The 23,758-nt window shown below is 36.4% G+C and overlaps 1 protein-coding gene across 2 annotated transcripts in view; it reads right to left on the reverse strand.

Annotated features, from left to right (window-relative positions):
* TULP4 (TUB like protein 4) overlaps positions 1 to 23,758 on the reverse strand; it is a 258,815-nt gene that overhangs the window by 176,178 nt on the left and 58,879 nt on the right. The window contains exons 3-4 of one of the 2 annotated variants that reach the window (XM_020986694.2): positions 18,500 to 18,617; positions 16,238 to 17,867 (exon numbers count right to left, since the gene is read on the reverse strand). In XM_020986694.2, the coding sequence (XP_020842353.1) occupies positions 16,238 to 16,489 (252 nt within the window). In that variant the 5' untranslated portion in view covers positions 16,490 to 17,867; positions 18,500 to 18,617. Of the gene's footprint in view, positions 1 to 16,237; positions 17,868 to 18,473; positions 18,618 to 23,758 lie in introns of both variants that reach the window. The other variant, XM_020986691.2, reaches the window with a different exon arrangement.

Genomic DNA, 23,758 nt, shown 5'->3' on the forward strand with positions numbered 1-23,758 from the left:
AAAGGAAAACTCCTAGGAATACTGTAGCCAAATTCCAGAGTTCCCAGGTCAAGGAGAAAATGTTGCAAGCAGCCAGAAAGTATCAATTCAAGTGTTATGGAAACATAATAAGGGTAACACAAGATTTAGCAGCTTCTACATTAAAGGACCGGAGGGCTTGGAATATGATACTGCAGAGGGCAAAGGAGATATGATTATAGCCAAGACTCACCTACCCAGCAAAACTGAGTATAATCCATCAGGGGGAAATTCAGTGAAATAGAGGACTTTCAAGCATTCCTCATGAAAAGAGAGCAGAGCTGAATAGAAAATCTGACTTTCAAACACAAGACTCAAGAGAAGCATGAAGAGATAAACAGGAAAGAGAAATTATAAGAGACTTATTAAGGTTGAATTATTTACATTCCTATATGGAAAGATGACATTTGTAACTCATGAGACCTTTTTCAGTATTAGGGTAGCTGGAGGGAAAAAAATTATTATATGTATAGATAGACTGATAGATACAGGGCACAGGGTGAGTTGAGGATGAACGGGTGATATCTAGAGAATAAAAGTAAGGGGTGAGAGAGGATTATAATGGGTAAATTATCTCACATAAAATAGACAAGAGAAGGATTTTACAGTGGAGGGGAAGTGGGGGAAGGTGAGAGGGAATGAGTGAATCTTATTCTCATCGGATCTGGCTTAAGGAGGGAATAACATACACACTCAATTGAGTATGGAAAGCTATCTTACTCTACAGGAAAACAGAGGGGAGGGGAATAAGGGAGCAGGGAGATGACAGAATGGAGGGCAGATTGGGAGAGGGGGAAATCAGAAGCAAAAACTTCTGAGGAATGACAGGGTCAAAAAAGAGAGAAGAGAATAAATGGGAGGTGGGATAGTATGAAGGGAAATATAGTTAGTTTTCCACAGCATGACTACTACGGAAGTGTTTTGCATGACTACACAAGTATAACATGTATCAAGTTGCTTGCCTTCTCAATGAGGATGGGTGGAGAGGGAGGAAGGGAGAAAATTGGGAGCCAAAGGTTTAAAAACAAATGTTGAAAATGTGTTTTCACATGCAACTGGGAAATAAGATACACAGGCAATGAGGTATAGAAATCTATCCTGCCCTACAGGAAAACAGAAGAGGAAGGGGATAAGAGAAAGGGGGAGGAGACAGAAGGGACAGCAGATTAGGAGAAAGGGTATTCAGAATGCACACTGTCTTGGGGTTGGGGGAGAGACAAGATGGGGAGAAAATTTGGAACTCAAAATCTTGTGGAAGTGAATGTTGAAAAGTAAAAATAAATTAATAAATCTTAAAAAAAAAAAGAAATGATGAATGGGATGGTTCTAGAGAGTCCTGAGAAGACATTTATGATCTGATATAGAATGAAGTAAGCAGAACCAGTAGAATAATTTATACAACAGTAACAATACTGTAAAAGTAAACAACTTTAAAAGACTTACGACATTTGATCAACATAATGACTAACCACAATTCCACAGGATTCATTATGAAACATGCTACCCAGCTCCATATATAGAAGTAATGGACTTAGAGTACAAATTGACTTTTTTTTTTCTGGACATGGCCAATGTGGGAATTTGTTTTGCTCAAACATATGTATTTATAACAAGGATTTTGTCAAATGAGGAAGGGGAGGAGAGAATGAAAGAATACAAATAAAATAAGAGAAAATTGAATTTTAAATTAAAACATTTTTTAAGAATAAGAAAAAAAGATATTTATTATACTTCATATAGAAATGTTCTGATATGAATACAGGTTTATGCACTTAACTAATGAAAATTTCATCTCACTTCTATTTAAGAGAACTAACTCAGATGTACGTATATCCTCTCTCCCATCTCCACTTAGCCAAACAAAACACCTGTAAGTTCATGAAGAAAAGTTCTTTCAAGCAATTCAAATTCACTTTATAGTTTACCAATGAACCGTATGTTTCAGAGCAGTGCTTCTTAAACTTTTTCCACTTGTGACCCCTTTTCATGAGTTCAGCCTTCATTAGCGTTGTGTGGCTTAAGGGCATCTACAGTGCAAAGTGTGCATGCTTTGTGTTCAGAACAAAAGCTGCAGCGAAGTTGCCGATGCCACGTGGGCAAGTGCTGCCAGAAACACCTTGAGTTCATTATGCATTTGATTTTTAATTAATTTTTGGTCATGTGCCCTCAGAAACATTTTACTGTTGCCAAATTTTTTGTGACCTCTGTGTATTTACAATTTAAGAAATGCTGTTTTAGAGTAGTAACCAAAGGTGAATATTTAGGGTGCAATGAGCAAATTATGAAACCAATTAAGAAATGCTTTCACTCATTTATTCAGCAGATATTCGGAAATTTTAATGGAATCTTTCGACTACTAGCCTATACACACACACACACACACACACACACACACACACAACACACACACACAAATATATGCACATACATATATAAGATCATATTCTATGTACATTATATACTAGCATATATTATATATTATATATCCTAGCACATACACATATATATATATTTTGTGCTAAAAGATAAACAAGGCAGCATCAGAGAAAAGAGATTTAACTAACAATTAATAAGTCTCTTTTCTCTGAGCAAGAAGTGAACCAGAAAGACTACCACAACTCACTATGCATTTGCAAATATTTCTGTACACTACAGCAATATTTTTGAACTACTATATTATTATTCTCTGTGTGGGACAACTGAAAGTTTCTCATGTGAAATGGAAGCTATACTCCAAAACTTTAGTTAGAGGCTTTAGCATTAGCCGGGCCTAAGTTTCATTTTCCTGTAAATCATGTGATCGGGTCATACATCTATTGCCTACCCCCTCCCTTGTTTTGTAACCACCACCCCAGCCTTATCTTTGCCAAATAAAGCAATCTTCTAGCTTCCAAGCCTGTTTGGGTAAAATGTATCTCTTAGTTTCTAAGTAGAATGTAAGGTCTCTTACCTCAACCAATGGGGATAAAGAGATTCAGGTTAAAAGGTGGGAGGGTGGGGTTTTCTTAGAATTTGTTTGTCTAGGGGTATAAAACTGCTTGCTTGCTGCTTGTATCCTGCCTCCCTACTCCTGTCCACCCTGGGTAGGTGATGCCCAATTCTCGCAGGAGACTTGCTAGAATAAAACTTCTGTTTCTACTAAGAGAAACCTCTGAATTTTTATTTGGGTAAGTGGTCTCAATCCCACTCATTCTCCAATACCCCAAAAATATCAGTTGTATCCTAGAGCAATGTATTTTATCATCAAATAAAAGAAAATAAGATGGTTTATTAATTCAAAGAACTAAAGTAGTTCTTTTGTTATAGTCCAGTCTGCCATATTAAAGTGAAAATGTGACTAAGTGAAACAATTTAAACATTTTATTATGCCAGGAATACCCAGAAAACTTCAGACAAATCTGAATTCCAAATCTTCTTGCTGCCCACTCTGTGTTTAGCATACTTAATAACTAAAGAAATAGTTAGAGGAGTCCCAATATTAGGGGGGAGGTGGAAAAAAAAGGAAGCACAAAATGACACAGAAAAAGCCTGAATAATACAAAGCTATCTTTTAGTAAGTTCTATAAATCTGAATAAAATAGTTCACAAAATTGGACTTACTATGATAAAATTAAGGAATTGGGATCATTTTTACCCAGAGAACAGACAACTAAGGGGATTCACCAAAGGTAATGTAAAATACTCAAAGTCTATAAAATTCTATTTTTCAATAATGGCTGTAAGGGATGACGTATACAAGGGCATGACTGCCTTTCAAGATAACACTTGAAAAGTTTAGGAGGCTAAGGCAAAACAAAAATGATTCTATCAATATTTGTTATGAATCAGTCATTAGTACATTTAACTAAGGCCTTCTTGTACCTACTCATTGTCAACTTTTTGACCACAGTGGTATATATCTTATATTTGTATAGTGCACTGCAAATGACAAAGCATTTCATAATCATAACTTTATCTGATCATTGCAATGTTGTGAAATACCTAGGCCAAGTGCTGCTATTGTCTATCACCATTTGACAGATTAGGAAAGATTTAGGAAATGCAAATGAATTACTAAAGTCTATATAGCTAATAAAGGGAAGAGTTAAGATTCCAATTCATGACTTCTAACTGTAGGTCCAAAGATCTTTTCGCTATACCTCACTGCAAATCCACCACTCTAAAGGAAAGAACAATAACTTTTAATCTTTCATTGTAAAGGAAATAAGAATAACTTTTAATCAAGAGATTTGGGTTCCAAACATGTCTCTGATACTCATATACCTTTGAACAGGTCAATCTGTTTGTGCCTCAGTTTCCTTATCTACAAAATGAGAGACTTGGACAAGACAGTCAATAAGATGCCTTCTAGTATAAAAATACCATCAGGCTATTCTATATTCTAGTACTTTTAACTATTCAAGTCTCTGTTCAACCTATTATCAATAAGAAGAAAATGAAGAGGTAAGACTTTAAAACACTTAGAAGTTTGCAAAGGCTTTACATTTATTTACTCATCTGATCTTCCAACACTGTAAGTGCTTTTATTATTCCTATTTAAGATAGGGAAACTGAAGCAGTAGGGAGAAGTTAAGTGATTTACTAAAGGTCACAGAGCTAGGCAGTGTCTGAGAGAAGATTTGAACTATCCTAGTAGCTGCTCCCCAAAGTGTACCCATTCATATAATGCTTTAGGGCTTACAAAGTGCTATTGCTTCATTATCTTAGAAACTTCAACCATAGCTCATTTTCAGAGTTTTCAGACTGGAAGAGTCTCCAAGCACAAAAAGAAATAAATTCACAGAGAATGTCAGTCGGTTTTTCTCCCCTATGCTAACAGAACTGGCACTTAAACTTAAAGTAGTAGGCTAGACATAGATAAATTTCTGACAAGAGATTTTTTTAAATGCTGATCAAGAGAGATTATGAAACTACTAGTAGTCTTAAAGATAACACATACTTTCATGATACAATCAAAGAGTAATTTAGCTTCAAAGCAAAAAAGTGAACAGCTCTCTCACTCAAGCCCTGGAACCCAAACACTGAAAAGAACCCTCCTCCCCACTGTAACCTCTTCCTCTGACTGGATGGGCTACTCTCAGAATCTTACATTTATGAAAGGTATCATTCTTTCCTCCAGGCTGCATTCCAGATTTTCTCAACCATGCCCCACTCCATGTACCTTTTTCTTTCCCCCTCTTATTGGAAGATAATTCTATGAGCAAAGTTAATGACAGGAGAAATTTTTTTCAGTCCATCAATGTTATATACCGCTGATTAGAGAAAGCAAGAACCAAGAAGAGAGAGATGCTTTGATTATCTAGCTGGAACCTTCAGTAAATTTATTAAACTTTAGGCTGACTGCCAAAAATTAAAAATTCTTCAATTAACTTATTTTCATTCCAGGGGATGAAACTCACTATTTTGTTGCAAATTTCTATTTCTGGGACACAGAAAATTGGAATGGCAAGCAACAATTTAAACTATAAACCAAATGCAAATAAGGATTTAATTTTTCAAATTGAATCTGAGTAAGTCAGTAATTTCTAAAATCTTATGAATACATTTTAAGAAAAATAAAAAGTATAATTCCTGAGCTGTATAGCTTAAAAAATTGATTGAAATTCTAGTCACAAAAATATTTTATATGCTACCAAATCTAACTAAATATATATGGCTTCCCTAAACTGATGCATTTAATTGCTTGTAAAACCACTGAATTCCTAGTGAGTCAGCAACCATCATGTCATTATTTATAAAAGATATAAGCAAGGTAATGCACTCAGTATCTCTCTCCCTTGGTTGTTTAATTTTGTTCTTTAAAAATTTATATTTCTCTTTTAGCTTTTCCATCAGTTCATATATTGATAGAGTACGGATGGACTAGGAGTTAGGTCCAGAGTTAAAAAGGAAGAGACTAGCCTAGACTGCTCTCAAGAAATTGCAAATCTCCTTTAATGACATAAAGATTCTTATGAAAGCAAGGTCCATTTTTAATACCATTAAGCCATAATTAATAAGGAACTCTCAAGAAGGACAGGAACAGAAGATGCCATCAAGGAATTGTATGATAAAAGAAGGGCTAGAGGCAGTTAGGTGGCACAGTGGATAGAGCACCAGCTCTGGAGTCAGGAGGACCTGACACTTGACACTTACTAGCTGTGTGACCCTGGGCAAGTCACTTAACCTCAACTGCCTAAAAAAAATTTTTGGAAAAAAAATTGAGCTGGTCACATGGCAAGGATGAGGAAGTAGAAAACCAGGGTGTTCTGCTGATACCCTCATAATGGTCAGGAGAGACTGAACAAAGCCTACAAGACACTGGGTAATGCTTCTATGGTAAACAACACAGAATCACAGACTTTGAGAGCTGAAATGAACATCAGCACCCATCTAGTCCAAAACATAGCCAAAAGGAATATCCGCTAAAACATATCTGAGAAAAGGTCATCTATCCTCTTCTTGAAGATCTCCAAGGAAGAGGAAGCTACTATCTCTCAAGGCAGCGCATTCCATTTTTGCACACCTCTGTGAGGAAGTTTTTTCCCAGATATTAAGCTTAAATTTGCTTCTTTATAACCTCTATCCATTGCCCCTGGTTCAGCTCTTTGGAGCCACTGAACAAGTCTTGTCTCTCCTCCACATGATAGCTCTTTAAATACTTGAAAATATCTATCATATTGCCTGAGTTTAATCTTCTCCTGGCTCAACATGCCCAGTTCCTTCAAGAGATCTTCATATGACTAGGACTCAAGGCCCTTTACCATCCAGTATTTCCTCCTAGGAAATTTTCCAACTTCTCTTTCTCAAATCTGAACACAATGACAAGGGTAGACTACAAAGACACTATCATATCTCCATTCCTGGAAGCTATGACTCTCTTAATGCAACTAAAATAAAACCTACAAAAAAAAAATTAAAAATCTTCAATTAAACAACAAAATAGAAATCCTAAAAATCAAAGAAGAGATTAATTTAAGAAAAAAATCATTAAACTAATAAATAAAACTAGGAGCTGGTTTTATGAAAAAACAAACAAAATAAACCATTGGTTAATCTGACTTTAAAAAAAAGGAAACCTAATTATCAGTATCAAAAATGAAAAAAGGTTAATACACCACCAGTGAAGACAAAATTAAAGAAAATTTTTTTCAATCCCTTTTTGGTTTTTTTGGTAAAGCAATTGGGGTTAAGTGACTTGCTCAGAGTCACACAGCTAGTAAGTGTTATGTGTCGCAGGCCAGATTTGAACTCAAGTCCTCCTGACTCCAGAGCTGGTGCTCTATCCACTGCACCACCTGGCTGCCCCCTTAAAGAAATTATCAGGAACTATTTTGTCCAAGTATATGCCAATAAAACCAACAATTTAAATAAAACAGATGAGTATTTACAAAAGTATAAGTTGTCCAGATAAGAAGAAGAAATAGAATACTTAAATAACCATCTCTCAGAAAAAGAAATTGAATGAGCCATAAATGAGTTTCTTCATTTAATTTTCCTCATAAACAAGGGGGGGAAATCCAAGACCAAATGAATTTATAAACAAATTCTACCAAACATTTAAGGAACAATTAATTCCAATACCATATAAACTTTTTGAAAAAATGGTAAAAAAGGAGTCCTACCAAATTCTTTTTTTTTTTTGACACAAATGTGGTTTTGATACCTAAATCAGGGAGAGAAAAAAAGGAAGAAAACTATAGACCAATTTCACTAATGAATACTTATACAAAACTTTTAAACAAAACACTAGCAAGGAGATTATTACCAATACATCACAAAGATCATATACTACGGTCAGGCAGGATTTACATCAGGAATACAGGGAGGGTTGAGTATTAGGAAAACTAAAAGCATAAGAGAAAACTCACACAAGGCAAGCACTCACATGGAGGTCAGAAGAAGTAATCCAAGGACCCTCTCGAGATCTCTCTGAAGAAATCTGGAACTGATTGTGAGACATAGGAGATACTGGCATGGAACCATCCAGCATGACGTGCCTACATCCTTTGACTCTCTATGAGCAAAGCAGAATTGCAGGAGCTCAAAAGAAATGTGAGATGTGCAAATTTAGAAACATCTCCACCTCAAATGTTTATATGGACTATTTGTACCTGACCTGTGGTAGAGACTTCCGAGCTCATACTAGTCTGATTAGCCACAGTTAGACACACTGTACCTTAATCCCAACATAGTGATGTCATTTTGGTCCTCTTCAAGCACAAAGACAACAACCAACCAAGTAGCATCTATCTAAAACTAAAAGCAAATGTTATCTATAATGGCAATAAACTAGAAGCCTTCCCAATAAGTTCAAGGTAAAGCAAGTATGTACATTAACACCACAATTACTCAATACTGCACTAGAAATCCTACCTTGAGCAACAAGACAAGAAAAACAAATTGAAGGAATAAGAGAACAGGCAATGAGGAAACAAACTATTACTTTCTGCAGATGATATGATGGCATTACTTAAAGAATCCTCAAAATTCAACTAAAAAACTAGTGAAAACAATGAACAACTTTAGTTAAATGGCAGTATACAAAATAAACTCACATAAAATCACTGGCATTCCTATATACTACCAACAAAACTCAGCAGGAAGAGACAAAAGGAGAAATACAATTTAAAATAAATGCAGACAGTATAAAATACTAAACCATCTACCTCCAAAGATAAACGCAATAACTATATAAGCACAATTATAAAACACTTCTACACAAAGACAAATCTAAACAAGTAGAGAAATATTAACTGCTCATGGGTAAACCAAGATAATATAATAAAAATGACAATTTTACCTAAATTAGTCTAATTATTCAGTGCCATAGCAATAAAACTAGAAAATAATTATTTATAGAGCTAGAAAAAACAGTAACAAAATTAATCTGGAAGAATAAAAAGTCAAGAATATCAAGGGAATTGATTTTTAAAAAAAGCAAAGGAGCCTCGCAGTATTAGATTACCCAAAAAATATTACAAAGCAGTAATTACCAAAACAATCTGGTACTAGATAAGAAGCAGAGTAACTGATCAGTGGAACAGAAATTAACCAAAGTAATCTAGTATTTGATGAACTCAAACATCCAAGTTTTTGAGGCAAAAACTCGCTATTCCACAAAAACTGCTAGGAAAACTAGAAAGCAGTTTGGCAGAAACTAGGCATAGACCAACATCTCACACTGTATATACCCATTTAGACATAAAGAGTGATATCATAAGCAAATTACAGAAGCATGGGGAAAATTACCTGTCATATTTTTGGATAAGGGAAGAATTCATGACCAAACAAGAGATAGAGAGAACCACAGGAAGTAAAATGGATCATTTTGATTACATAAAATTACAAAGGTTTTGCACAAACAAAAACATAGACAAAATTAGAAGGAAAGCAGGAAACTGTTTTTAAAAAATTACATTAAGTTTCTCTGATAAAGGTCTCATTTCTCAAATATATAGCCAAATTCATTTTTAAAATATAAGCCATTACCTAATTAACAAATACTCAAAGGATGTGAAAAGGCACTTTTCAGGGGGGGAAATCACAGCTATCAATAGTCATATGAAAAAATGCTGTAAATCACGATTAGAGAAATGCAAATTAAAACTCTGAGGTACTACCACACATCCATGAGATTGTATAACATAAAAGAAAAGGAATATGATAAATGCTGGAGTAGTTGTGGAAAAATAGGGACACAAATGTACTGCTACAGCTTTGAACTGGCACAACCATTCTAGGGAACAATTTGGAACTATGCCCAAAGGGCTATGAAATTGTGCATACCCTTTGACCTAGCAATACCACTACTAGCTCTGCATTCCAAAAGTATCAAGAAAAAGGAAAAGAACCCATACGTACAAAAATATTTGTAGCAGCAATTTTTGTGGTGGCAAAGAAGTTGGGAACTGAGGAGATAACGAAACAGCTGAACAAGTTGTGACATATGATTGTAATGGAACACTATCGTGCTGGAAGAAATGATAAAGAGGGGGGCAGCTAGGTGGCGCAGTGGATACAGCACCAGCCCTGAAGTCAGAAGGATCTGAGTTCAAATGTGACCTCAGACCAAACACTTGACACTTACTAGCTGTGTAACCCCGGGCAAGTCACTTAATCCCAACGGAAGGAAGGAAGGAAGGAAGGAAGGAAGGAAGGAAGGAAGGAAGGAAGGAAGGAAGGAAGGAAGGAAGGAAGGAAGGAAGGAAGGAAGGAAGGAAGGAAGGAAGGAAGGAAGGAAGGAAGAAGGAAGGAAGGAAGGAGGAAGGAAGGAAAGAAAGAAAGAAGAAAGAAAGAAGAAAGAAAAGAAAGAAAGAAAGAAAGAAAGAAAGAAAGAAAGAAAGAAAGAAAGAAAGAAAGAAAGAAAGAAAGGATGGTTTCAGAAAAAACTGGCAACTGATGCAAAGTGAAGTGAACAGAACCATTACTATTATAGAAAGTAAGAGCAATATTGTAACAATAATCAACTGTGAAGTACTTAGCTACTCTGATCAGCTACTCTAATCCATGACAATTCCAAACGACTTATGATAAAAAAAGCTAGCCACCTCAAGGAAGAACTGATGAACTCTGAATGCAGACTGAAGCATATTTTTCACTTTGTTTATTTTTCTTGCTTTCCCCTCCAGCAATATGGCGAATGTGGAAATATGTTTTACATGACTTCACATGTATAATGGGTATCATATTGCTTGCATTCTCAGTGGGTGAGGGAGAGGCTGGAAGGAAGGTAAGAGGATCTCAAATTTTTGAAAAATGAATGTTAAAAAAAATTATAAACTTATAAAAGACTTAACTACTCTAATCAATACAATGACCCCGACAATTCCAAAGGACTCTTGCTGGAAAATGCTATTCACCTCTCGAGAGAGATTTGATGAACTCCAAGTACAGACTGAAACACATTTTCCATTTATTTTTCTTGCCTCTTTTTTCCTCACAACATAGCTAATATGGAAATGTTTTGCATAACTTCATATAAATTTCTTGCCTTCTCAATAGACAATGCAGGAGAGAAGTTGATGTAGAAATGTAGATGCAGAGAGAGAATTTGAAACTGAAAATTTTTTTTAAAGTAAAAATGAAATACAGGTCAGTACTGGCAATGTACTAAAATATACTTACAATAGTCAATGTATCTTTCCATTGCAATTTTGATTTTTCTAAGATTTTGGTGTTTAATGACTTGTACCCACAAAGTATTAATGCAGGCCTGCACAACATATGGTCCTGCAGACTGCTTGTGGCCCACCAAAGGATTTAAGGAAGCCCACGAAAAATGTAGAGGATGAAAAAGAAAGTAAATATGTAATAAGTACTTTTTCTATGCCCGCTTAACCCTCCTTTCACTAGTCACTACCACACCCACCATGTAAGCTGGTGGGTGGGTTGCCACTGCACACTCTCTCCTATTTGTCATGTGAACCGAGGCAACCAACCATCATCAGTCTGTCTCTAGTATGAGAAGAGTAAGAATAATACCTTTTTGCTGTGTTTTTGGTCTTTACGAAACATAAACAGTAAGAAAACCCGAAAAATGTATTAAAACTTGTGCCACTAAGTAAAGTAATTATTTTAACATTAATGTGATTTCATTATAAATAAAAATCTTAAGTAATAAGTATAATTAATTGATATTATTTGAAATTTCCCTTTTTTAATATAGTGTATTTGCAAAATAGTTTAATTATTAATTATACCTTTACTTGGAAAGTGAGCCACTAAAACGTTATCTGCGCCTCAAAGAAGTATAGCCTATTTTAATTCTGGCCCCCACCTACTGCCAAGTTGTGCAGGTCTATATTAATGGAAGAATATCAATATGAAAGAAGTGGGCTGACATGCTACTTCTATACTGAAAGTCAGTTTGGTACCTTGTACAGTACTGAAAGAATCTCAGAATCTATTTTTCTAGGCTTATTTCATTATTTTGGTTCCACACCCAAACCTCTTGCTCCAAGCGGTGTTGTGTTGCAGTCAACAGCCAACTTTGACCCTTTTGGGTCCTGCCCTGGACCCTGAATGCATCAAAGAATTATATAAGTTGGCAGAGGATAGGCTGTCTAAGTTCAATTTCCCACTAAGGTTATGAAATCCCTCTATAGCATCCCTAATAATCACCATTCAGTATTCCAATACGTCCAATGATGAGGAACTATTTTTCATGGCAGCCTATTGCACTGTGGATCCTCTCTAGATGTTTAAAAAAAAATTCTTCTTTATACTATTAACTTACCCACCCAAAACTATCACATAGTTTCTGCTGCACTATTTCAAGAAGACAAAAGAGATTTTCTTCCATGTGACTGACATTTAATCATTTGAAAAGAGTTCCCCCTAAGTCTTCTCTACCCTCTGTTCCCTCAGCTGTTCTTAATAATAGATTTTTCAATATCCTAAGAGCCTGACAGTTAGGGAAAAGTTAATAAAGGAAAGGTTAATAACTTATACAAAGACTAGTAAAAACATAATGTCAACTGGTGCCTAAAAGAAGCAACTCAATGTACTACCTTACATATTAGAAAACCCAGAAACATTAGTACAGTATAAGAAAAACACTTAACATGGAATCAGCTTACTGCTTTAGTCAGTCAACAAACATTTATTAACTGTTTACTATGTTAACCTAGGTTGTCAGCCTCTGGTGATTGAGAAGACAGTGGGCCCCCAACATTAATTAGAAAATCAGAAAAGTGGGAAGAACTTGGGATAAAGATAATCGATTCAGTTTTTGGACTTTTTGTGTTTAAGATTATGTACACTAAGCAATTAGAGACACAAAAATGGAAGTCAAAAGAGAGGATAGTGCCATTAAGCATATCTGAGAATCATAAACCTCTGGGTTTTGATAAGAGGTAGGAGCTGATGAGAGATCACCATGTAAAATACAGAGAGAGAAAAGAAGAAGGAACAGGACAGAGTCTTGAGGGAAATCCATGGTTAAAAGGCATGACCTGGAAGATTCAGGAAAGGACACTGAGGAGCATTCAGGGATGCAGAAAGAAAACCAGGAGAGAGTAGTATCATGAAAACCTACAGAGAAAAATCAGTGTCAAAGTCTACAGAAAGGTCAAGCAGGCTATTAGATTTGGCAATTACTGAGGCAGCTATGTGATGCAGTGGATAAAGCACTGGGCCTGGAGTAAGGAAAACTTGAGTAGCAATCCAGCTTCAGACACTTACTACCTGTGTAACCCTGGGCAAGTCACTTAACCGTTGACTGCCTCAGTTTCCTCAACTGTAAAATGAGAATAATAAGAGCACCTACCTCACAGGGTTGTTGTGAGGATCAAATAAGATATCTGCAAAATGCTTAGCACAGTGCACATAATAGGCAGTATATAAATGCCCTGCCCTCCCTAATCAAGGGTTCATTGTAGTAGTTTCAGCTTAATGTTTAGGTGGGAAGTCAGGCTGCATAAAGTTAAGAAGAAAATGAGAAAAAAGGAAGGGGAGGCACCAATTGTAGGTCATCTTTTCAAGAAATTTAGCCACCAGAGAGAAGATATATAGGAGGACAGCTAGCTGGGATGGACAGATCGCATTATTTTTTGAGGACAGGAAATACATGGGCATCTTTGCAGGCAGAAGGGAAACAACCAGTGCACAGGGAGACAGTGACAACTGGGAAGTGGTGGGGAACAATCTGCTGGACTGTGATCCAGCACTCCACCCCAACAGCATCGAATAGGATCACTTCAGCACGCAGAAGGATTAGCTCTGGCAAAGAGAAGGGTAACCTCTTCGTGTGAGGCAGGGCTAAAGAAGACGACAGTAACAGAAGGCATCTCAATGATGTGACATAAGTAACAGGGAAGAAGGGAGAGCTCTCAAAGAATAGGCTCGATTTTTTCAGCAAAATTTTTGACAAAGTTCTCAGACTGAAGATTGGGGGAAGGGGGCCTTTGGAAGGTTTAAGGAGTGATGAAAACGTCTGGAAAAATCATTTTGAGGAATAGTGAACTGATGAGGCAGATGTAAAAGGACTGCCTTGCTGCAGTTATGTAGTGAACTAAGCAGTGTCATAATTTTCTCCAGTTTCTTTCTACATTACATGAGCAGGAGCAAAGGTAGCAGATGGCAGGAGTAATCCAAGACCGAGTTTTGGCAGACTAAGATTTTCAATAGCGGCAAGGGACACAAGAGAATACAACAATATAGAGTTCAACTGGCTCTCCAAGTAGAGTCAGTGATAGACTGGGAAAGAAATGAAGAGCAGAGGGCTCAGAAGTCATGGCGAATCAGTCATTTAATATGCACATGGACAAAGACTAGGGTTTGAGGTTGCAAGGTAAAGGTAGAGATAACAGATTTTGATCAGATAAAGGAATTTCAGAGTTCTTAAATATAAAAACGGAATACTTATGGGTGACTGCAAGATCAAAGATATTACAATTTCTCTATATAGCTGTGGTGGAGTGAAGGAGTAGGTCATAGCAAAAGAATAAGCTGAAGAACTAGCAGGTTGGGGTGATTCAGAGAGTATTGATATGTATGCTAAAGGCCCCTTGTATGGAAAAAAAAAAACTGAGCCAGGCACTAAACTGATTGAAGAAGAAAAGAAAGTATCTTGGAGGTCTATAGGAAACAGCCACTAGAATTTTGATTGGGTGAAAAATATTAGCTTTTTCTAAAGTGCTTCAGTTACTCTTACAAGATTAGAGACAGGAAAATGAGCTATGCTACAAAAATACTTTTCGTATTTGTATTTGTATCATACTCTACATCTGCAGCACTTTCAATTGTAGCAAAGAGCTAGAAATAAAGTTGTGTCTATCAAATGGTATATCACTGAACAATTATGGCATATGAATGTACTGGAGGTATAGATTCAGAGAAACCTGAGGAGGATATGTATAAAATGAAACAGAATAAAGTGAGTAGAACCAACAGAACTATTCATATAATGACTAAAACATGGTAAGGGAAAACAACTTTCAAAGACGTAAGTACTCTATGACCAATCAGACTGAAGAAGCATAGTCTTCATTTTTTAGTGGACTATAGGTACAGATTGAGACACATTTCCAGACACAATTACTACATTACAAATTTGTTTTGCTTGACTATATTTTTGTTACAAGGAAGAGCTTTTATGTGTGTGTGTGCGTGTGTGTGTGTGTGTGTGTGTGTGTGTGTGTGTGTGTGTGCGTGTGTGTGTGTGGAGAGGGGGGGGGTTACAGGAACAGTAAGGAGTACTGAGTGTAAAGCAAAAAAGGGGCGGAGGGAGGAAGAAAAGGACACCAATGAAACATTTTGAATATAACGAGAGAAGATCTGAGGGAAGTTTAGAGGGGCACACAAACAAGCAGAGGGATACTGGTACTATCACATTAAATTTAAAGTATATTATTTAAAAGGATTGAGCTGTATGTAATAAATTAACAATTTCATATGTAATCCCCACTTACTGCCTTCTTTGTGAAAGGAAATGTTTGTGGTGGTTGATGATTTTCTAGCTCAAAATAAACTTTTCTTTAAATACTTAGATTTGCCTTATTATTTACTCAAGGTCTAACCTTGAGTCAGTGACACCCCTGACTCACCTAGATTCTCACCGTGGTTTCTTAGACTTATGATAAACCAGTTTTATTAAGTTTCATGAACTTAGATATTTAAACTTTTATGAAATCAAGGTTTTTGTCTTCCATAGTAAATCAGTTAATTCTACCCCAAGTCTAAGAAATGACAAACAGGCACGTAAACTGTGTCTATAGGAAAATATTATATTATTCAACAAAGGAAAATATCATTTTTTGTTAAGTAATTCTCCACCTTATTAGAAAACAGTAAGTCCCTGAAATGATGAAAAGGTAAAAAGTAGGTCAAGAATCAGAAAATCTTAATTAAAAGAGACTTTAAGTCATTTATTCTCACCATCCAATCAATGCAATAATATCATCTACAACATCCCTGACAGATTTAGCCTGCTTTAAATACTTCCAATGAATCAGTGTTGAATTATTTTTAGGGAGGAATACAAAAGCATAGTGGCGGAGTACACTTGCTACATGAGAGAACTACAGCAAGAATACTCAACCTCACTAAAACTTTTCCAATTGGAATCCATAAAAACCAATGGTGCTGGGAAACTATTTATTTATAATAGACCCAGTAAAACAAAGTCACAACATTCTTTGAATCAAAGGGGTCTGGTTTTAAGTGAAGGGAGACTCACTCCTACCATATAAAATTTCTGAATATTTTTTAAAATGAAAAAATAAAACAACTTACTCACCTCACTGTTATGGCCTCTCAAGTTGAAGTTTATTCTCTGAGGAGTGTTTCTATCCCTCCTACAGTGGCTTGAAGTAAATGTCACCCCTACAACTCCTCGACCATTGCCAGTGGCTAACCATCCTTCTTCATAATACCGCCTCCTGCACACTGGCTTCTCCTTTTCACTCTTTGGAACTCTACCCTTCCAGGAGAGGCACAGAATATTTGAATCGCTGCAAAGGACAGGCCCATGTTCCACTGCTGCATACATGCTTTTTATTAATATTTTTACAAAAAAATTAATGCTTAGTGCAGAAAAATTTAAACCAATTTCTTTTTTGTTGGTTTGATATGCTTTTTTTTCTCCTTTAAATCATAAATACTGACCTGGCACACATCAGAGGGTCAGTGTTTTATAAATATCCACCAAATGCATAGTGAAAAATTCCTCTATAAAAGATGATGGCAGTCTGCTAAGAAAAAGTAACACTTAAAAAAAACTTCAGGTTCATTTTTATTTTCGAGTCCTTAGAGTGAGGGTTCACTTATCCTTTGGAGAAACAGCATGATTAAGAAGTGGTGATCAAGAAACAGGTGCGTCTTCTTTTTGCTCAACGTGTTTATCTTTATACAGCCTGAGATTCCAGTTTAGAGTAATACAATTCCAGAGACAAAGGGTTGCAAATGTGTAGATTTCAAGTAACTTAAGGCTTTAAGAATTCCTCTAGTTGGATTTTCTCTTCAGGAGTTCAAATGCAGAAATTGAATATACATAATCATCTTTTTTTCTGAGCCACCCTCTGGCATGTTTTCTGAACTAGATGAATTTCTGCTGCTAAAGCTGAGAAAGATTGCATAAAGGGAAAAAAAGGCACACAAACCGTGCAAAACAGACCAGAACTTGTGCAGGTAGGTACACACCAGTCCAAATTTGGGAAAGAAAGGGTGTTTCCTCCTCCCTTCAGAACCAGGAAACCCACTGAATCCTATGGCTTTTGTAATTCAAAGCCAGTCCCACATTCATGGCAGGTCTTTGCTTCCACTTGGAACTTAACATACCCTGAACTGTTTATCACGTTTTTTCGCCTGCTTTCTCACTTCTTGCTGCCATAGAGGCACAAAAAAAGAAAATCCCTCTTTCATTTAGCAGAATCAGAAATGCTCTAAAGCTTTAATGCAGCAAAAAGCATTTGCCTTGGGTGAATCATAAGTCCTCTCTCTTTTAAAACAGGGCTACACTTCAGTTCTGATTCTTCCCCCACTTCCACCCCCACTTTGAACTCCCCCACTTATTTTTCCCCTATTCTGCTACAAAGATCACATGCTTTTTCCATCCTGGTGCAAAAACAAGTCCCAAAATTAAACATATAAGTAAGTAATCTCCCACTCATCTACAAGTCTTCTAGGACTCAAGAGAGGAAAATAATTACTTAAAACAAAAGCACACACATAAAGATCAGATTTCCTTTTTTCCACTGTTGCCCTGATGATGTCTCATAGCTTGTCCGATGAATTCTTTTAGCTCAAATTCAGAAAGGGTGCTCCAAATGCCACACTTGTAGTCCAGTAAAAAGGAAACTTACTGTTTGGTTTCTCTTCATCTCTGCTTTTTAATTATTGGTTTAGATTACAATTTTAAGATATTTATCCTATAGATGCAGGAAGAGAAAGGGGAAATAAATTATATTTTCACAAACACTTTTAACAAAAAGAAAAAAAAGCAAACAAATCAGTTCAATGTCCAAATTTGTTCCATCACTCTTGAATTTACTTTCTTCCAGTCATAACCACAAAGTAATGGTCAATAGTCAGTCCAGGAAATAAAAAAAAGTTCAATTCATTGAACCCACTGAAAAAACAACGTGCCATGGACAGCACATGATCAAACTTACATACTAAAATACAGATTTTTCCCCCCCTCAACCCTGTCAACTGTCTCATTTAGCACATTCGTTTAAATGTGGAGGTATTTTGGGGACTTGATCTGCGCAGGACCTTTTTTTCCTCTTTTTGCAAACTTTCTTCACCCGTGAAGACCATATGGAAAGTTGACCTTTAGTAATGTGTTTTTCTCCCTGGACTCCTGAGCCCGGTGTTGCCAACCTGCCCCATCTGATTCTTAAATTTATTTTCATCAGCTGTAAAGCCTTTGAGAGGGGGCCAAAGTGAGTGCATATGTTACTGTAAATGTGTGCGTATGTATATGTCCTTATGTATGTATATGTCTAGCTGTACGTAGTATTAAATATACATACACGCACACAAACACAGAAACACACACTTCCTCAGCCTGCCACTTGAAGTTGCCTCTGCTTTTCCAGTCAGTTGCCATGAAGAGTTAAGTCATTGAAGGATTTATACTAGTCAACACAGCTTTCAGTCCCGGGCTCCTTCCAAATCTGTGAAAAGAAAATGCAGACAAAAAGGTTATAGTTTCTTAAAATACCGAAAAATAAAAACTACTGAAAAACAGAAACTGTAACTACATGTTAGTAATGCTAAAATGAGTCCTATACTTATACCTACTTACATAATTAATAAAGAGCTAATCAATTAAATGGGTAACAATTAAATAGGTCAAAAGGAGCTAAGAAGAAGACAAATTAGAAACTACACTAGGAACAAAAAGTCGGTCTTTCATCAAAATTTGCCAATGGCTGACTGGATCTGAAATAAATTATTTCCCCATTACATTTTTCTTGATTCTAAATCCTAAATATTATTCCTCTCTCTCTGGAATTCCACTTTCAAATTTTGCTCACTCTCAAATCCAAATTGTTTTAACAAGTACGTCTATGGTTCTAGGCACAAATCTATACTGTTTACTCAGGGATTTCAATCTCTATCATATAAAGAAAAGTTTATGAATTATTTTTCTGAGTTACTGTCACTCAGGTGAGTCATGTTGGGTTTGTGGATTAAAAAAAAACAATTTGAAAGTATGCATATATCAAAATACTAAATGAAATTCTCTCAAAGAGTATGTGCATATGGAAAAGAAGAAAACCTATAAAACTAAAATTCACTCCCTGGTGCATTCTCCTAGGATGCTAAAGTCACCAAACATTACCACTGGTTTGTTCAGTATTTATGGCAAGATGGGCAAGGGAATAAGGTGGCAAGAGAGAGTGAGGAAGGCACTCTTAAAGAGGTGGGTAGGGGTTAAGGAATAAAAGGCAACGTAGCGGGTACAAGTAAAGCAAAGGAGTGAGGAGTGATAGGGTAAATAAGGTGAGAAGGATAGTGAGGAAAAACAGGAAGGAGGAAAACACAACAAGTAACTGTGGCTTAGTATGCAAATAGGAGAAATTTACCCATAAAACGAAAACGGATAGCACATTAAGAATCTGAATTCTACAATATGTTGCTTTCAGGAAACATAAAAATGAGAGATATACACAAAGATAAAATACAGGGCAGGAGTAGAATTTAGTATGTAAAAAAAGTTGGTAGAGTAATTATGATCTCAGACAATTTATTAAAGTTAAAATACATTTAATTAAGAGTGAAAAACAGAACTATGCTATGTGTCAGCAATATTATTCAATATTATTTTAAACCATTTAAAATACCTAGATAGAATAAAATACCTGAGCATATAACTTCCAAAACAGACACAAAAACTATATGAACATAAACCCAAAATACTTTTTATACAAATAAACTCAGATCTAAATAACTGAAATAATATTTATTGTTCATGGGTAGGTAAAGCCAATATAATTTTTAAATGACAATTTTATCTAACTAATCTATTTATTCAATGTCATCCCAATTAAATTATTAAAAAATTATTTTACTGAATTAGAAAAAATAATAAAGTTCATTTGGAAGAACAAAAGGTCAGGAACTTCAAAGAAACCTGGGGAAAATGACATAAAGGATGTAGATTCAATAATATCAGACCTTAAACTATATTATAAGGTAAGAGCATTGTTGAAGTGTAAATAGGACAATTCTGATCATTTTAAATTAAAATTTTCTTGTATAAATAAAACCTATATAGCCAAGAATAGAAGGAATACAGAAAATGGGGGGGGGGGCAACCTTCATAGACAATCTCTCACATAGGATGTGATTGGGTTGGAATACTACTGTATGTATGAAATGATGAGCTGGTTCATTTAGAAAAACACGGAAAGATTTGGATTTATGAAGAAAGATGCTATCCACCTTCAGAGAAACAGATAACAGGAAGAAATAAGCATAGTACAGTCTTACATATATGTGTATGGGTATATATGTGTATGTTTACAGATATATGTATATGTATGTGTGTGTGCACGCGCACGCACACACACACACACACACACACACACATCTCCATGCTTAACTGTAGCCTTATTTAGGGTGGTAGGAGGAGAGAAGGGGAAAAAATAAAGTAAAAAGTGCACAGCAGAGAACAAAAGAAAACCAACAAGGAAGCAAAGAAAAGCTGGGTAGCTTTGAAAATAATGTGTGGTATTTATTATATTAAGTTTTCTTGAAATGGAAATTTGTTTTATATTGCATCCTCCTTTATGGTCTGCTGTATACATGGCAATGTTTTATTTTCTTTTCTCATTTTGTATTTAAGTTTAAAATTTAAAAATTTACAAAAAATAATTTATGGCAAGAGAAGTTAGAAATATATTTCTCAAGATGTGCTAATCTTCATTTAATAGCTACCCCCCAACCAAACAGTTTAATATAACTTAAAATAGTACCACAGTTAAAGCATAAAGCTTCAAGACAAAATAAACTACACAGAAACAACTGAAAAAAAGAGAAGTGTTTGCTTTTGTTGTTTAAACTTTGACAACTAAATTGATTTTGTGTGGTTTTATACAAAACACTGACACTTTATGCAAATAACACCACTACAATTGTGTCATGTCCTAGGTATGACAAAATACATAGCAATAGTGAACAAGATGTTCTAACAAGGAAGAGCATAACGTAAAACTTCCACTAACACCCTGAGTTACGTGGGTCAATTCACTTCCATTCTTTGTACTTCATTTTCCTCATTAAATAAGATATTTGTAAAGCACTTAGCACAGTGCCACAGCATGTAGTAGGCACTATAGATATAGATATAGATATAGATATAGATATAGATATAGATATAGATATAGATATAGATATAGATATGTAGTAGGCACTATATACACACACACACACACACACACACACACACACACACACACACACACACATATATCTATCCCCTTCCCTTGTTAATCCATATGATGAGGACAATAACTGCTTAACCTTTCTCTTGGAAGTAAAAACACACACAACTAAATACTCATGAAATATTTTTGAAGATGGAAAAGCAGCTGTTCCAGGTAGACTCTTTCAGAAAAAGAAACACGTGTTTTTAATTGGCCCTGTGATTGCATTGGTACAGAAGTCCAGATAAGAAAACTTCTTCAACAGATGCAGTTAGTACCTGCTCTACAACATAAGAGCCTTAGAGAATCTGCCTAGAGGCTTGCTTAGCTTTACAAAACCAGCATGTCAGTAGCAGGACTTGAACCAAAGTGTGCCTCTGAGGCCAGCTCTCTATCCACTCTGCCATACTGCCTTCTCCTCAAGAAAGAACAAAAATGGCTCAGATTCTTAAAATCTAGCCACTGCTCATATTCCTTAAGACTCTGCCCAATATGACGGATGTTCTAATAAACCTTGTCTTTGGCTGAAAGGAGATTTGGGTCAAATTCTTTCAGGCAAGACCCTAGTGTTGTGATTTTGGGGTACCAGAACCCTAACCCCTAAACCTCAATATTTTGGTGGCCTGTACGGGGAAAGTGCCTAACCCCAATTTCTCTAGCCAAGACTGGAAGGTAAGTAAACCTCCTCCCCCTTCTTGCTCTGCATTTGGGGTCGCTCTCCAAGCACCAAGGCTTGGAGGTGATTTTGGGGCAGACAGTGATGAGACTGTCTCTCACTTGGCCTGATGCCCTCAGGCTTTCAGTCCATTAGTTTGGTTTGAGGCCATGGACCTGGGTACACCTTCTGCAGCATAGAAGACAAGGACAGACGTCCTATCTGAAAGTGTATGCCTAATTCTGTCAATTCTCTCAGTGCTAGAGAATTGGAAAAACTGCAGTGGCTTTTTGGTTCCCTGAGGCTTACTTACTCCCTTCCCTCCACACCCCTGAATCCTCCTGCATAGAGATTATAGGGAAAAGTTAGAATAGCTAAAAATATCTTAGCAGATTCTGGAAGTTTTATGATGGATCATTAAGGAGTTTTGAAACACCTCTGTACAACCTGGTGACTCCCTTCCTTTGAGGCTAAAGGGTATTTGTTAACTCCTCTCACAGAAGAAAAGAGTTTCACCCTTCCCCTCTCACCTTTGATTTTACCCTCTCCCACCTCAGGAAAGGAAGAAGGGGGGAGGGCAGCAGCTACAGTGTGGGCCCCACTGGCAATCACCTTGGGTCCTGGGGCAACCTTTGCCTGGAAGCATCACCCAGGTTCAGCATATCCTGCTCAAGGTAAAGAAGCTAGCCTCCAAACCTGGGTAAGCATGCTCTTTTTAAAGTTGTAGTTTTAACTATTAATGATGAGACATTAATTCTCTGTGTAAAGTAATTTGGAAATGCATTTAACAAAACTAAGATCATCTCTTTGGTAATGGGTTTGTCTCAAGTTTCAAATTGGTGAATTTTTTGTATCAGTTACATCAAGCAACTTTTCATAATTTGGTTACCACTAAAATAGTTTGGCTATTGTTGGTTATTTTAATGTGTAAACTTGCCAAAAAGCTTGTTTGGGTTATTGCTTGCTGAGAATTTGCAAGTATATAGAAATCTGTAATAATTGGCTTTTTACACCAGGACAAATTTAAATCTGAGATGTAAATCCTGGAAAAGTTTTTCCTAAGCTGTAATTAGTGAAACTTGCTGTTTGAGGTAAAAAAAAGCTCATGAAATTTTATTTTGAGTTGTCTGATGGATCATAATAATCCAATGATAATAGTCCACCACCTGAGAGAAATGCCAGAAGCTACTCACAGAGAATGTGATACTGGTGGGAAATCAGCATTGGGAAAAGGTGAGAGGACAATTTTAGCCTCAGTCGAAGATGGGATCCTCCTGGCTCAGTTTCCCCATTATGTTCCTTTGAAAAGGAACCTTACCCACCCGGCTATTCCTGAGTCTGGCTATGAGGTGGATCTGATACTGCAAGGTTGGAAAACTGAATTATCTGAATCCAAACAGCTAAGGATGTTTTATCCTGTCATATCTGAGCCCTGCAGTCTTTTCTGTCAGATTTGTGTCTTCCAGACTATAGGCCATTCACCTACAGTTGGTAGCAAAAAGTGGATATCAGCCAACGTCTGCTCCCCATCGTTTCCTGGATGCAGCCTGTGCTTAGTTCCAGCCAACCTCCTCTTTGGGACCCCCTCGAGGCAGGGACAGCTCTACACCCCTTGCCAGCAGGAAACAGTTTCAGAAGCCAAGACCTTCACCCCCTTACCCCAAAAAGAATTTGGGTACCATTTGTTTGAGGGGGGAATGATGGGTTAGGATCTAGACCCCAGAAAGGA

The sequence above is a fragment of the Phascolarctos cinereus genome, unplaced genomic scaffold, assembly GCF_003287225.1.
Source record: "Phascolarctos cinereus isolate Bilbo 61053 unplaced genomic scaffold, phaCin_HiC Scaffold_5;HRSCAF=322, whole genome shotgun sequence".
Classification (NCBI taxonomy): Eukaryota; Metazoa; Chordata; class Mammalia; order Diprotodontia; family Phascolarctidae; genus Phascolarctos; species Phascolarctos cinereus.